The sequence below is a fragment of the Sceloporus undulatus genome, chromosome 2, assembly GCF_019175285.1.
Source record: "Sceloporus undulatus isolate JIND9_A2432 ecotype Alabama chromosome 2, SceUnd_v1.1, whole genome shotgun sequence".
Classification (NCBI taxonomy): Eukaryota; Metazoa; Chordata; class Lepidosauria; order Squamata; family Phrynosomatidae; genus Sceloporus; species Sceloporus undulatus.
Genome location: NC_056523.1, coordinates 262,822,925 through 262,840,508, shown reverse-complemented (window position 1 = coordinate 262,840,508; position 17,584 = coordinate 262,822,925). Strand labels below are relative to the sequence as shown.

At 39.2% G+C, this 17,584-nt stretch overlaps 1 protein-coding gene across 2 annotated transcripts in view; it reads left to right on the top strand.

The window, feature by feature from the left end:
- PRDM6 (PR/SET domain 6) overlaps positions 1 to 17,584 on the top strand; it is a 115,928-nt gene that overhangs the window by 60,146 nt on the left and 38,198 nt on the right. For both annotated transcript variants that reach the window (XM_042453475.1, XM_042453474.1), the window contains exon 3: positions 15,313 to 15,440. In XM_042453475.1, coding sequence (XP_042309409.1) covers positions 15,313 to 15,440 — 128 coding nt within the window. The remainder of the gene's footprint in view (positions 1 to 15,312; positions 15,441 to 17,584) is intronic.

Genomic DNA, 17,584 nt, shown 5'->3' with positions numbered 1-17,584 from the left:
AAGTTTTCCTCTGATCAGCTGACAAGGGGATGTCTCCAGAAGACCCTCGATTGATTGATTGCCCACTTTGTATTGATGCCCCCTGCCACTCTTAAAGAGATAAGTAAGAAATGTTGAATAACTCTGGAGAGCTCCTGTGACTTGTCCATGTTCTGATCTAACATTCTAATCTTCACTCAAACAAAAGCACCAGCCTTAACAAACTTTACATGATGTCAACTGATACACATTGACACATGGTGCAAAGATATCTCTCTGCAGAAGACCTGCAGATACCAGAAAGGGAATGTGGACTTTACACTAATTTTTAAAATAGCAACGTTATTCCTAAAACACTAAAAGCTTATGCATATTTAAGGTTAGTTGTAAATGGAGACATCATGCTGATTTTCTAGTCCTAAATTTAATGAATGTGAAAAATTGCAACACTTTGGACATTTATCAGTATAAAAATATGGCTCCGGCTTTTACAACCATTACTCATTTGTTTTATGTGGAATCTCAGGGATAGTTTATCATAGACTTTATTACTTGAACTTTTAATCATCATCTTGGGAACTTGGCATTCCATTCCATTTTAAAATAGTCAAAATGCTTCTTATAAAAAACAGTGCTGAATTTTGGAACACTCATAGAGAACGTAAGTACATTTGAAGAAATATAGTTCTTCAGTATCTTTGTAATAACTAGCAACATGAACACTGCCTTTTAAATTATTGGCTTAAAAACCACGAAATGCTAATTTTTACAGTGATAAAAAAGTAATCCAAGATTCAATAGGCTGCTGAACTAAATTATTCTGCAGCAAAATTAACAGGCCAAATACTATAACTCAGGTTTTCCTATTACATTAGTTAAATCTCCAGTACCTACCATTGAAATTAACCTCCATGTGAATGCTCAGGTATTGTGTGGGTCACTTCCAGACCTAACTTTTAACAGTTAAGTTAAAATGTGGAGGGACCATTTGTGTGCCTTGCCTGAGCCACTGTAATATTTATGGTCATAACAGCTTTTATAATGTAAATGCTGCCACCCTTGTATAGTCCCAGATGAAGGTGCCAGTATACCCCAATGCAGCCTCCATATTGTGATGGTGAGCATGTGATACAAGATGGAAAGTCCTGTCCAGGAGTGTCTAGACAGCTACAAAATCTCTGGAAACTCACAGGCAGGCCATCATCCCCCACTGTGACCCACCTTCCTTCCATACTGCAAACCTTTGAAGAATTCACAGATGAAAATTGGGACATGTGTGTTTAAGCAAACTTAGGCCCGTTACAAACGGGCACCCTAGTACACGACGAGCGTGCACTAGGGTTAGAAAGGGGTGTCCTTTCCGGACGTCCCAACCCTAATATGCGCTCTGCGCGTAGAAAATGGCAGTGGCCGTTCCACATGTCCGCCGCCATGACTACATCACGACCATGCCACCTACAAACGACGCGGCGCGGTTGTGACGTAGTGGGGCCGTGTGGGGGCGCCTAGTGCGCCGTTTCCGCAACCCTGGAAGGAGCTCCGTTTCGGAGCTCCTTCCAGCTTTGTGTCGCTGGGCACAGCCTTTAGATGGCTGCACCAGCGATGCAGAGGAGAAAGGGGACAAGCGGCCCCTTTCTCCTCCTCCCCGCCACCACGGGGTATCCTTGGGGCTTGAAGCCCCAAGGGCACCCCTTTCCAGGCCGTGGGGAAGCGGCCTTTTGCCGCTTCCCCGTGGCCTGTAAAGTGGCGGATCGGGGCCTCAGCAGCTGCCGCTCTGACCACTGAGGCCCCGATCCAGTGGGGAAAGGGGCGGGTGCAGGCCGCCGCTTTTCAGCGGTCTGTAACGCACCTATGTGTGTGGTCAAGATGGTGAAAGTCATTAATAAGGAAAAACAAATAAGCTAAGAGATGGTGCAGCAGTTTGCTTTTGCCTGAACCTACCAGGAACAGCAAGGTTTTGCCCTGTCCTTTCCCTGTCTCCGTCCCCCAATGAGTTGAGTGCAGGCTCCTTTTCACTTGGAACTCAGTTTACAGCAGTTGATGTAAGCTGAAGTCATAGAGGAAAACTAACGCCCCATACAAACAGGCCAAAATAAAGCTGCTTCGGGTTACTTTGAGGAATGCTGTTTAAATGATGCATGCATCCTAAGAGTCCAGAAGCTGCCCCAAAGCCACGCTCCAGTCTGAAAGATGCATCATTTATACAGTATACCTCCAAAGTGACCCAAAGCAGCTTTATTTTGGCCTGTCTGTATGAGCCCTAGGACATTTTAAAATTATTTAATAAATGGTATAACAGAGAATTAACGAGGGCAGTTAGAGGTTATGATACCATGTTGATAATGTACTGTTAACCTTTAGAGGGCTGTTGCGAACATTACTGAATCATTTCATTTTCATTTTGAACAGGGAAACACCATGCAAATACTAAATATTCCAATAGATCCAGTGCAAGTAACACTTTATCCCAAGACTCTCAAGCCTTCCTCTACAGACACAACAAGGATATCAAGTGCTTCCAGAAGAGATGCACCATGGGCAGAAATTTGCTTTGATGTCCCATAGAACTGCTGGTTGCTAACAGGGTCAAAGATGGCTCAGTGTGTTCATTCTCAGTCCCAAACCACTTATTTGGGATTCTGCTAGTCCAAGGCGAAGTAAGTTGCAGGATTGTCCAACTTTCTGTTCTTGCTGGCAAAACAGTAAGGAACATTATAGGTTGGGGGATTAACTACTTATAGTTTCCAATTATGAAAACATGACTGCATTATATTATGATTGTAATTTAACAATAGATAACACCAAACAATAACTTTTACAGTATGTTACTTTTATGGTTGGTATTGTGACCTCATAAATGATGGAGGAGCATTACTGAATCATTTCATTTTCATTTTGGAGAGGAAAACATCATGCAAATACTAAATATTATTCCAATAGGTCCTGTGCAAGTATTCATTGAACCCAAGACTCTCCAGCCTTTCCCTGGTGTTTTGTCCTATCCCCCAATTTGCCACAAGTTTGCAGATTTAGGTGAGGAAAGATGAACAGGCTTTCTCCCCACTACAAAGACAACAGTTATTTCTTAGTCTATTAGTTTTCTAGTTTGCATGTCCACATGGGGCCCAGGGAGGTTCTGCTGGAGAGACCAACATGATGGGGGGGAAGTTTTGGTTTTTTTAAAAAATTACATTGATTTATATTTTAGACAATGTTCTTTGGTGTGTGTTTTCATATAAACCAAATAATTGGGAGTGCTTGTTCAGAAGGGTATCAAACATGTGCCCCCAAATACCACAAGGAAAATTCAGCTGATGATGGCTAAAAGCTTAGGAACACTCGGGAGTCCAGAAGCTTAGGAGCGCTCAAGATTTCACAGATATATTGAACTGTACATAGTTATGAGATTATGAACTTTCTAGCTGTTGTCATTGGCAGAAATACTAGTAAGAGTATCTGTAACATTAAAAACTCCATCTAGTTGGAGGGTGTTTTTTTTTAAGCAACATCATTGGTGAAAGAGGGATAGAGAAATAGACTTTTGGTGTCAGGTTGCAGCAGTGCGTCTGCAGTAAACAGTGCCGTAAAGCAAGATCTCAGAAAGAGTGGGATTCTTCTGTAGCTGATCCTGCTTGCAGTGGTCAAGGGAAACAGCTGCTGCTTTTAGGATCCCTTACTGATTAACAGTAAACAGTATTAATACTAAACAGAGAGAAAAGAGTAAGTCTGACACCTACTATACCCTGGCATGTTTTTTAAAAAACACTATAAATATGGTGTTTGGCCACCAAAATTAAAATCATAAAAGTGGAGTACTGTATAAAGAAAGAAAATGTCTTCCCTGGATGGACTTTAAAAGCCTTTAAGAGGGTTCTAGAATGTTCAAAATGGTTTTGTTTGCCTATGCAAGGTTCACTTCTTTTTCCCCCCATTTCCCATTTGCTTGTTGAAGTATTCTTTTTGTGGTGAAGGAAACTATCCCTATTCTTTCCATGCTATTCCTGCTTTTCTGGTACCAATTTTTCTGTAAATAAAGACATAATGTCCAGGAACCTATCTGCTTTGTTAACTGAGGGCTACTTGTAAACAGTGGTGGTGGTGGTGTTTTAAAAGTAAAGCCGTGGAATTTGCCAATTTTTGCTTTTTTCCCCCTTGGTTCTCAACTTTCTTTAGAACTTGTACCCGATCTGACTTTTTGCTTTTCCTGTACTTCCCAGCTGTTCAGTTCCAATAATTTGTTGGATTTGTGGAGAAGAAGGGAATGTGGTTGTGTCTGTCTATGGAGTTTATCAAGCGGGACGGGAGGCTTTCAATTTCGAAAGAGAAGATAGCAAGGTCAATTCGAAAATTCACGCAATTATGTGATTACTTATCACACCTTAAATTCGCTGTAATGGCCTCCCCAAACGCGACCCAGATTCTGTGCAAAGTAAGCCATCACATCAATGGGTTCTTAATTGCAAATTGGCACCCTTGTGCATGCTCAGTGAGACTCCAGATGACTGGAGCATAGCATATTTAGGTGAGTGGGAGAGAGGAACCAAGGAACCCCACAATTTACAAAAGAGGTTGGAGGGGGGCGGGAAAAATGGTTGAAAGAACACGCTCTATTCATGTTAAAATGAGCATATATTCACTCTTGTCACGTTAAAATGTGAATATAATGGTTATCCAATAGCTCCCGGCCCATGCCTCTTAATTAGCAGGCAGCAGCCCCCCTCAGCAGTGCTGAAGGACAAGCGGAAGCAAAACTGAAGCAGAATTGCAGCAAGGCTTCATGGGACCCCACCTTCTGGATTGGGGGAGGGAACCAGGACCAAAGGAGACATGTACATCTCACCAAACAACAGCACATCGAGTGCGAAATTGCCTAGGAACAGGGTTTGCGACTTTGCTAGTTCACCAAATTTACTTAACTGTGGATTGACGCGTCATTGTGTTCAGAGTGCGTTCGGACTGCCAGCGATCGCGTGTGGTAAACTTTCACACAATAACAGCTCTTCGCTTCCAAACAATGCCCTCAGCCATGATTGACGGTAGATATTCACATACACCTAAGGATTCCCGTTTATGTATTTGTGGAGCCCCAGAAATCGAGGATTTGCCTCATTATTTGTTTTCTTGCTCACTATATACTGGTCCAAGAACAAAATTTATGGGATCTATTCTGTCCAATTTACAGTCTAATACCATTTCTGAAAAGATTTTTTATCTCTTGTCTGATATTGATTCTAAGGTAACTTATAAGGTTTCATTGTTTGCTTCAGCAGCAAACAAAATTCGGGCAAGGGTAATAGCAGACATTGCAGTTGATTGTCAGGGGGATGACTTTATCTAAACTTTGAAGCTGTTTTTGTTTTTTTAAAATGTTTTTAATGATTCTTAGGTGGATGATCTTACCCAAACCTTGAAGTGGTTTTTTTCTTTTAAAGTTGTTTTATTTAATTGATTGGAAGTATATTATGCACAATAACGTGAATGCACATGATTCCATTCAGGATGACACTGGATTATACTTCCAATTTCAGTCGTGTGATATTGTCCTACCATGTTCCAACCTCTGCTTACTCAATAGATGGTGTAAACAGAATCCGTACACATACATAGGAGCTTTTCTAGCATTTAGCAGTTGAGCTAGCTCCTGTACACACCCACATGCTTCTCCACTTAATGCATGCATGTCAGAAGAAGGCTCTCATACCATGATCCTAAAATGCATAGCTATCATGTGAGCATAGCTTCTTCAATTAGAAAAAAAAATGATTTCAGAATATTAAGCTTTTCGTGCTATAGCTACTGGATATTCTGGATCCTTTCTTCCTTTTTTCAATATATTCCATTTCTCTAGACAATAAACTGCCTCTTATATTTTTTCATGCCGTGTCCCATTAACCTCTGGAACTCATTTCAACAGAAATGGTAATTGCCAATAGCTTAACACAGTTTGAAAAAGTACTGGGAAATTACAGCTGGAAGACAGAAATAATATCAATAGCTATTGCCCGAGAAGCTAAGGACATCCATCCTAATATTTAAAGTGCTCATAATACCATAATATTTTAAACAAAGTGACTTGTAACAGACTATAGGGACTCTATTAACAGCCTGTGTTGTTGAAACTTCCTGAAACATCTCTGGCAAGTCATTAATGGAGACAGAATACTGGGGCAGATGGTCATTAGTTTGATCCAAGTTGGCTGTATTTATATTGTCTTTTAGTGTAGTCTAACATTTGCAGTGTGTTGTAGTTTGGATAAATGAAAGTGGGAAATCACTTTCCACAGCCATTCCACCAGGTCTTAGTTATATATTTATTGGAATAATATTCCAATTTTTGGCTCAAAATGGTACTCAACCAGCTCACAAGATCCAGCAAAAACATCAGTTAAAACACCAACAAATCCATATATTAGAACACAATTAGATTAAACAGTTTAAAATAGTTTAAAACACTTTAAAACACAGAACCTACATAATGTGCCAACTCATCAGCATCAATATCGTAAGTGATATATGCAGTCATAAAATACCAAAACGTCTATCACTGTTTAAATACTGGAAGAGTTCTGTGAACTACATTGATCTGTCAAACAAATGATAACAAGTAAAGCAAGCACAGAAAGGACTGAGTGAAGTATAACATACCAGTTCTGGAATAACAATAATTCAATGGTTGCAGGGGAATCCTGTGGAGATCTGCACAAGGGTTCAATTGAATTCAGTGGGACTGTTATCTACCGTAAATGTGTATAGGTTTGTAGACTTACTCTTTAATTTTAAGAGTTCAAACAGACATGATATGGGATGCCCATAGCTCTATCCTCTTCTGCTCTTTCTCTTGTCAGAATCTCCTTGAAGAAAGCTGCTATTTTTAGCCCCATTAGAGGAAAGAAAATCAGCAGGTACTTACATAGTTTAGACAGAGGAATTCATTTGGGGAGCAGAATTAAACTCTCAATTTCCAATGATGTTTTCTTCAGACCAGCTCTGAAGTTAAGAAAAGGGTGTTGTGAGATGCAATTCCGGCTGTTTTTGGTTTTCATACTGGTAATAAAAAATTGTATGCATTTCAGTTGCACGGTAAATGGAAAACAAGTCATTTAAGTAAAATAAAGCATTGCTATGGGGGGAATTAGAGTGGGAAGATAGGTTCATGTGTCCATGCAAAACTCCTGCAAGAGCTGCCCCACTTCAAGTGACATAAAAACCTCACACTCCTGTGTATTGTTTAAGTGATACTGAATGTGCAGATTCACATACGTTGTATCAGACAATGAGGGGACTTTGGATACAGGTAAATAGTTGTTATGGTTTGTTTTTGAGATGGTTGCATATTGATTAGGAAATGTCTATTTTCTAATTTAAAAAAAAAACAAAATGAGAGTAATAAGGCACGCATGCCCTTAGTATCTACTGGGGCTTGGTTCCAGGGCCCCCTATGGATGACAAAATATGTGACTGTTCAAATCCCATTAAATACAATGGAATAGTGAAATGGTGTCCCTTATATAAAAGGGCAAAATCAAGGCTTGTTTTTTGAACTTTATATTTAAAATACCTTCAAGTATGATGCTTGAATCCATGGATAAAAAAAATCTGTGGATATGGAGGGCTGACTGTATTCAGAAGTAAATTTTACTGTTTTGAGCATGGTTTGGTCTGCTCCTGGGTAAGTGGGCACAGGACTGCCGTTTAAGTGGACTATAGTTTTTTAACTCTAATTTGGCAGAGACGAGTCTTAGATATAAGGCTATACAGAAATGAAAAGAAAACATGAAAAGGTTTTTTTCTGTATGTTAATATTTATTTACATCAAAACAACAACAACAGAGTACTACCCTCTGTATAAGGTTTAGCTATTTAAATGGGTCACCATGGCCAAGCAAAGATTTGAATCTTGATCTTCAGAGTCATAGTCCAGTCATATTCCAGTAGAAAATAGCCTTGCAACTTTTATTAAAGTTGTTTTAAAAATTTATTTTCTTCGGGAGCCGTCTTGAGTTGCACTCTGAGAAAAAGGTGGCATAGTAAATAGGTAAATAAATAAAATTATTCATAAAATGTGTGTGGGGAGAGAAACCTGTTCTTTATTTAAAATCTGCTTATTTAATTTTTTTATATGCTTCTTACTGTATCTGAAATAATTTCTTGTAACTATAGCATGCTATCTTCAAATATATATTTTTAACTTAATAGATCTTATCTATTGTCAGATCCATATCTCACAGAAACTTAAAATCCAAATATGAAAGATGAAAAGTCCAGTGCAATTTTTCTTTCCAGATTCATTTCCTCTTTTAGTGACAATATTTACACCCATAATATAAATCTAGTACATACAATATAATATAGAAAACATATCTGCAGTAAGTTTCCACTGCTGAGTAGGGATTCGAACCCTGGTCTTCACAGTCCTAGACCCTTATCACACAGAGCCTTACCGTTGGCAAAATGATCCTGAAGCATTTCAGAAGCCAAAGCAGTGGTAGCCCCTCACACTTCTAAAACGTCATTGAGGCGTCCTGCTTCTTTCCCGTTGTCAAAGTGTTTGTGGAGCAGCCAGATTTTTAATAAAGGGAATTTCCGTTATTCAAAAACTGGCTGCTCCATGAACACTTTGACAACAGGAGAGAAGCAGGATGCCTCAATAACGTTTTAGAAGTGCGACGGGCTACCACACCTTCACGCTTTTGGAGCGCTTCAGGAACATTTTGCCAACGTTTTACCCATGGTAAGCACCTCCCTGTGATAAGGGCTCTAGTCAACACTGAAATCACTATCCCACAATGGCTCTCAAATTTTGAAGGGGATGAAAAAATGGCCTTGGGATTGCATGCAGCTTCCGCACTCCTGTGTCAGGCCAACATTGATAACTTGATTGACAGAAATTTGACTCTTAATAACTGGAAGGAGTGGAGGGACACTGTAATTCTTACCCATTTGGAGGCAAAAAAATATCTCCTAAGTGTTTAGGTTGGTGTATGGCTCTTGAGAATTGTAAAAAAAATGGCTGTGGGGGGGGGGGGCTTCATGTACACATAGGCCACATTTTGCCCACCTCTGTCATTTATACTTATACTATGAATTTTGGCATTACATTTAACAGGTAATATAATGGTGCTACAAAAAATATTGCTGACAAGGGACGTTCATGCCTTTTTCCTCTTCTGAAATCAAACAGTCTGACTGGGTAACATTTAGTGAGAAGAGCTCATTTAGAGGAATAGTTTTTTCTTATTCAATCAACAAGATTATTGATGAAGTTGAAATAATGTAGGTATTGATATGACTATTCCCATTCTACCCTGCCAAATGTCTTTCAGCATCAAGAAAAAGAAAGTCTAACAGAATTTTATAGGATTTAACATATTCAGTCATGTTTAGCTCTTTCTGAATATTGCATCTAAGGCTTTATCTGCATTGCAGAAATAAAGCCGTTTGACACTGCTTTAACTACCATGGCTCAGTGCTATGGAATTCTGGGATTTGTTGTCTTGTGAGATATTCATGTCTTCTCTGTCAGAGAGCTCTGGTGCCACAACAAACTACAAATGGCAGAATTCATAGCACTGAGCCATATCAGTTAAAGCAGTGTCTAACTGCATTAACTCTTCAGTGCAGGTGCAGCCTATAAGTTATATTTTTGAATGTGTTCTAATTTAAAAAAAAACTTCCTTGCATACTTTTTGATTTGTATTAATTTGACAGTGTTTTAATGTGTTTCTTTTTTACATTTTTTAATGTTTAGTCATGATATAGTCAAAGCCTTTGAAGTCTTTTTGAATTTGTTTGGATAGCTAGGCGAATACTTCAGTTTTTAACTGAAATAAATTTTTATGAATACACTTTTTTACTTTATGCTTTTATATGTGAGTTAAGGATGAGGGACACATGTTACAGAAAAATAAAATGCATTTCATTGCCTTTTGAGTCACAACACTAATGATAATGGGAGTAAATATTGATTACAAACAATTGGCTCTTCTTCATTCCTGCAAACTTCAGTGATGTTTATCACACTATACTCTTAAAGTGCTACAATTCCACTTTGACTCCTCTAGCTGTCTCCTGTTGCATTCTGGGATTTGCAGTTTTAAGGAGGAGTATTTAGAATTCTCAGGTATTCTAAATACCCCTCCTTAAAACTGCCAATACAGTACCAGAATGCAACAGGAGACAGCTAGAGGAGTCAAAGTGGAATTGTAGCACTTTATAGTGTGATAAACATCATTGTTTCAGTCATTTGATCCTTTTCATGTTCACATTGAAAAGTGGACCCAAAATGTAAATACGTTTCAAGTGTATTTTAAAAGGGAAATATTAGAAGCTCATGTGCAACAATGAATTGGATCCTGACTTACTAATGCTCAGTGTTAACCCATCATATCAATGACATTTATGTTAGTTGTCATTAGCCTATCTCCCACTGATTGCAGATGGTTCTGTTCTAACTATTACTAAGCCTCACTGAAATCTAAAAATTAGCACCCGAGGATAAAAATTATTTGTAAAAAATTTATCTCACTGATTATAATTAGCAACATGATAAGAAATTTAAGTTCACAGGTTTGTTTGTTTTTTTTTAAAAAATACTACTTATAACAACACATTGTATCAATACCTTAAAATAATAGTAAAATATAATGGTTAAAACCAGCATGAGTTCAGCCTAGAGCACATCAGTTAAAATGAATGGGACAAGTTAGTGATAACTAGGGTGTAATTTATTTTAATGGGTCTACTCCACATGTGACTAATGTTGGACTTGTGCAACATTTAAATATTACAATACTGAAACATGCAAGAGAACAAGTACATGTTTGAAATATCCAAGATTAGAAATAATTGTACAACTACAGCATGAACATTAAGAAAGAAAGAAAGAAAGAAAGAAAGAAAGAAAGAAAATCAGTAGTGTTTTTCACCTCTTAGGTTGCTTCCCCATGGAACTCATTTTTAGTTTATGTATGGCAATTAGGAGTTTGTTCCTTTTCTTATATGACTGTGACTATTTTAAGTTTATTTACTAATGTGTTCATATTGGGTTATCATATATCAGCAAAGAATCTCTAAGGGCTATGTGTTTTCTTTTTATTTGTTACTATAGTTTTTCAAGTACACTGTCATGGAACTTAATTTCATCTTCGGTAATAAGATGTACTATCTTTAAAGATGACAGACATTATCACATCAGCTTGTTTTCTTGCAAATATCAAGTTAGTGAAACAAATGGCAACATACATTGTGCAAGTGTGCTGCTTTGGTCATCCATGGTCCCTTCTGCACTGACTTTGTAACCATACATTCCTACCTATATATGCCCTTTTCAGCACATGGATGCCTTTCATTGTTTTCTTTTTCTTTTTCCTGCTATTCCATAATTATGGTGAGATGATAAAAATTATTTTATCATTTTTCCATGTTTACATGATCTCAACAAAAACTTGAATAAAAACCCTGACAGGATGAAGTAAAAACAACCTGAGCCTGTTTGGCAATAGTGAGGGAGAAGGGGGAGTGGGAGAGAACAGGAGAATCATGTCGCCTAATTCCACATCACTGATGTCATATCATTACTGCCATAGAAGGGACCTGTTGTACCAGCATGTATAATGGCATAGCAGAGATATTAGGAACCATTGACAGGTTTCCCCTCTCAACAGAAAGGTGCACTACCAAAACAAATGAAATGCAAAGCAGAAACAGGATAGACATGATGTCATGTGAGACGTAATTCCGATTTACTGCTATGTGTGATAAAGTCCTAGGTGGCAGTAGAGAGACAGCAGTAACCTCCCCCAATCAGCTAAGAGGAAGTTGCAGCCAAGTCTGAGGGATGAGCAGAGTGTGTTGTATGAGATGCTATTGGACTGCATCAACTCTAACCTGAATAGACTGGGAGCAGACAGTGGGGAAGAGCCAGCTTATTCATAGAGTTTCCTGATTTGTGGGGAGAACCCATTGACCACACTGCCAGGTCCCACAACAGCCTGACAGCTGATGTGCATCTGCACTGCCACCCTCCTGCTGCTAAGAAGGACCTGCCATAATGAAGCTTGCACAGCTACAAGTTGTGCCGCACCACTACTTTTTGTCTGTTCCATTGCAAATGCATGCACATGATCATACAGATGGTCCTACAGCAGTTGCCCTCCCATCCCAGCCAGACCATTGGATGCCCCATGCAACTTGCTGCATGACTGATTGCACAATCTATTGACTGCCCACATGGCGCATTGGTGTGCCCAGTAATACATTGACACAGCGTGATTATGCAGCCTCCCCGGTACATATTCCCTTCTCCCCCATCTCCCCCTGTTTGACCAGCCAGTTTGTTAATGTTATTAAATCCATTGTTGTTAACCTAATGTGTTGTCATTTTGCTCGATATGGTGTTAAATGGACTGATGGTGCAGCTGCTACCTATTCATGGATTTGTGCAATCGATTTGTGGGTGGTGACAAAAAAAGTATGGCCAGCAACGGTACTGGTTGCTTGCACAGCCCAGGGGTTTGCTCCTGACCACTTCTATGCTGGTGCACAGCTTGCATACTTGTACAATAGTCTACACTTTCCAGCTTAAACTGGAGCAAGCCGAAATATTTTTTTGCCCTGGTGTAAAACTCCAGAATGCATCTTGCATCTATTTACCTCCCATTTTGGCCAGAGGTGTCTTCTAAACAGGTAGGTTTTGAAATAGGGCAGCTTGTGTGGACAATCCTTCAGTCAATGTCAAGGAATGCTAGGAATTGTAATCCAACATCTGGAGAGCTACACTCCCCCCCCCCCCCCCCCCCCCCCCCCCCCCCGCTCTAGATGAGCTCTGGACTGCTTCTAGCCATGCTTTCCTCCATTGGGCCCCTCCACTGCTCAGACTATTAACATACAAGGAGAAAATCCTGCTGCCTGGAAAGGTGAGGGGAAGAGAGTTCACAGAAAGTTGAAACAAGTACCAGGATAGTGGGAATCAAAGCCAGCAGGAAAGAAAGGTGGGGTGAGAAAGCAGAAAGAAAGAAAATGCACTGGGGCAGGGAAAATCTTGTCAAGTTGGTAATGCTAATTTGCTCCATTTAACAAGTTATTTTAGGTTAGTGGTGACCCAGTCAAGAACACCATGAGTAGTTTTTTCTGCGTTTGTTTAAACTGTCTGGTGTTTGGTCTTCTGCTCATTCTATTTTCTCTATGTATTTGTTTCTTTATGTCCCAGAAGCTCAATCCTCTATATTTCTCTTGCTTTCCCCGCAATTTTTACCCAGAACCTAGGTTCTGTCTAAGTTTACCAAGTAAAGGGCACCACTCCTGACTACTTCTTTTCTTCTCCCTTACTCTGCCTCTATCTTCTCCTCTTTATCTCATCTTCTCCCTTGGAGTCCTTTGCGAGTCTTCTTTGTCCTCCCTCCCCTGGAGAGAACTTTGACCGGCTGTTCTGATCTTACTCTTCTCAGCCAGTACACCCTTTACTGGTCTACAACCTGAGGGGTGTTATCCCTTCCCCAGGTTGTACTGCGGACCCAGCCACTTTTCCTTCTTTTCCTCTTTTCCCTTATTTGTCCTTATTTTCCATAGGTTGTCTTACTTAAGTAAGACAGGGTAGGTGACTTTTTGAAGAGGAAACTTTGCCTTATTTGAGGGATAAATGCATTTTTAGTTCCTTCCAGTCCCAAAGAATACTTTTGCTTAGTTCTTTTTTGTTTGTTCATGTCTTATGTTCTTAATTCCCAAGGGAGACAAAAGCATATGAAATAATTATGAGTCACAAAAAGACAGTATTAAACATTCACAACCCTCATAAAGATTTGATTCTTTAACCTTGGTAAAAGAGCAAAGCTCAAAAGAAAAGGTGTTCGATAAAAATATAGTACCCTTTAAACTTCGGTTTTCTGATCCCCATAAAGAATGTGATTTTTTTTAAAGGACACTTTCTTCCTAAAGGGTCATTCATTGTTCATTGATGAACCCCCCACACCCTTTTGAAGGATTTAAAAATAGCTGTTTCACATCCGTTATCATTTATATTAAAATAAATAGGTATGTTGTTTTTCCCAATTGAGGACCCTGCCATCACCAAGTAGGCTACCTAGAGCTACTATAAACATGACATAGTCAGTGTGACATTTTGCAGATGATTTGCCACTAACCATGCTGACTTAAGGATTGCAAAGAATAACTTTTCCAAGCTCTGGAATTCACACACAAATTTTATTTTTAGAATATAACTGAAAAAGAGCCCCAACAGCTGCAAAATGGCATAAAACTAGAACTGTTTGCTTAGATTCCACCCTCCAACCACCAAATTAGAAAATAATAATAATCTGGAAACAGTGGCCATTTCTTGGTTGAATATGAAATCGGAAATGACATCACTTCAGTTCTGGGCTGCCAGGAATATAACAACACTTGGCCTGTTTCTTGTCACAATTGTCCACTCCTGCCATAAAGAGATAGTAGAATTACTTCTATAATTATCTGATGTTCCGGTGGTGGTGGTGTCTTAAACTCCTTTCTAATTTATGGTGACCCTTTCATGGGATTTTCTTGGCAAGATTTGTGCAGAAGATCTTTTTGCCATTGGCTTCCTCTGAGGTTGAGAAAGTGTGCCTTGCCCAAGGCTACCCAGTGGGGTTTCCTAGGCAGGGAGGGGATTCAAACTTTGGTCTCCAGTTATCTAGTCCAATACCCAAACCACTACACCATACCATAGCAGGACATACTGTTACCCTCCCAGATTAGTTCTGGATCTTCAGCGTTTAAGTGGTCCATTACCTTGACAGATGTTCCATTAGGTGTATGGTGCTGCAGGAGCAATACATATTTCTCCCACCATGACTGTTCCTCACATTCCTTCCCAATCTGGCACTCTGGGAAACACTGTAAGTCAGGGATAGGTTTTGGTGGAATAAGAACAAGGCAAATAATTCCTTTTTTAAAAAGAACCAAATACTTCCTCAAAGAATGCTGACTCTTATCCAGTCTTTCCCGTGCAGTTCTTGTATCTAGATGTGTGTGTATATGTGTTTGTTTATAAAACAGTTCATTATTTAAGCTGGGCCTGTCAAAATAGGTTAAATAATCTTTGGGAAATATGGTTACATCTTTGATACATCCAAAATATGCTATATGTAGGAAAGATTGGCCTGATAAGAGAAGCATGACAAAATTTCCTCACTAAAAATATTTTGTCATTTATTCTATTTGGGTTTCTAGCGACGTTAATAAACTATGAAATCCCATACCAATAAATTTCTGGAACTGCCACACAGAAACACCTGCAACGCAGTGAAATGATTGCTGATGATTCATTCTAACTACTTGACCTTCTGACCCTTTTTACAGATATATGACCAGGATGGGACACTACAGCACTTTATTGATGGTGGGGAGCCCAGTAAGTCAAGTTGGATGAGGTATATTCGATGTGCAAGGCACTGTGGGGAGCAGAACTTAACTGTAGTCCAGTACAGGTAAAGTATTTTTCAGTGTGTTCTCTCACTATCTGAGATATTTGCTGTGATAAATTTTTTCTAAATGAAATGGGTGTCAGAAATCAATAATAACAGGAAGTATTTTGTGAATGGCGTATTTTATTGTAGCATGCCCATGCCTTTATAAATATAAAGATGACTGGAGTTCCTTTATTTTTGATTCCTAGACACTGGGCACAGACCAGAAGTGTCTTTCCACAAATGAAATTAGGTGCTGCTGTTGTTGTTGTTTTGTGGAAAAAGACAATTGAAACCTAGTGGTGCATGTGCTAGCCCTTTAGTTAAAAAAATATAAACAAAAGATAATACACAAACAGGTAAGTTAAACATATAAGGAGCTAAACCAAATAAAATTCAGATTGAGAACCAGGAAATCAGCATATCAATCAATCCTCAGCACAAAGCAGGAAAAGAACTGAGTGAAATGTATTGCTCTGTTCAGTATTGTTTTAAAAGGACTCTTCCAATATCTCATGCATAGAGTGGGATGACTATAAGGTGATGATTCTTTAAAAGCAAAGACAATACAGTAAATGGATTTGAAACACTGGGAAATTTGTTTCCATTTGATACAGCTTGTCCATCAGTTTTGAAGTCCAAGCTTTGTTAAGCCCTGTGGATAAGTACATAGGTATCCAGTGTTTAGCAGTTTTCAGTCTGGCATTGGCTAGCTGGTGGCAGCAATCTGCTAAATCTTGTGCTACCACTTGTGGAATAGTATCTGTGCAAAGTTTTCTTTTGCTGGAATTCATAATACAGTATAAGACAAGCCATGGCAGAACAAACTAATAGTTTATGAATAGTTCAGATTATGCATATCTACTGTGATAAGACTTGTTGAGTTCAGTTGCACTCATACCAGGCAAATGCATACTGGGTTGTAACATATGAGATATTGCACATCTTTATTCAGACATATGCCCTACTGACTTCACTTGCAATTACTCTTTGGTTTAAGGATATAAGATTACATTCTTCGCCTCTTAATTTAGGTTTCTGTTTTACTCAATGGGCAAGTAGATGTTTATATGAAGCCCACAAACTTCCTAAAAACATTTACTTGGCATGAAGGTAGGAATCCCTGCCTGTGGAATCCCCTTTAAGCACTGCCTCTATACCTAGTGCTTCCATTTGGCAATCATAGCTAGTCTTCACTAATAGACATATACTTCATAAATTAATTCCCTCTTAAAGCAATCGAGAAAAGTGCTTCTTAAACTTCCCTGGTATGGGGGAACCATCACTTTTCCTAATGTGCCAGGGAATGGTGCCATCTTTATGCCTATTGGTTACATTTGTTTCTTTCATTCCTGGGAACTTCCCATGGATGGGCAGTCAATAGCTTGCAGACCAACACCAGTTGGTCACCAATTTGAGTAGCACCAATCTAGACCAGTTCCTTGCCAAATGCTAACTAAAAAGCCTACTTCACACATAAATGTTTTCTGCTTGTATTCCCAGAATGACTAGAGGGAGCTGTCTAGAAAATTACATGTGAGATATATGCCAGAAATAGATATGTGACTGAGCTCTCTCAAATGGAAACTACACCATCCTGATGGTACAAAGAAGAATGTCTTTTGCAGTTTCCCACCATCTTCACTGCACACATTACAAGAACATAAGTAAGGGAGAGTAATATGGGAAGAAGTCCCGGAAGACATTTTTAAAAGGTTTGTTTGTTTGTTTGGCAGACATAGCTTTTCCCTTGACAGTGCTGTGGGCTTGGGAGAAGTCACACCTGCTAGACATGTCCCTTTGGTGCAGCTATTATAGGAGCATAGAACTATTGAAGACAAAAATATGGCAGCCAGATCTCAGGACATTGAGTTCCATAACACACTATCCTCTGGTATCCATCTTTCAAATGTTAGTGGCACTTTGCTGGAGTGTAGTTTTCTTCACCCACAATAGTACATATCCATTAGTTTTGGAAAGACCAGTTGCATCACAAAGATTAAATTCTGATGGCATCTGCATGTGAAGAAGAGAATAATCTCTAATGATTTAAGGCAGTGGTTCTCAAACGGTGGGGTATGACCCCCAGAAGCTGTGCAAGAGTTGCTCAAGGGATGTGTGTGACTTGGAGGCCCCAATTCACCTCTTCCTCCTCTTCCTAATTT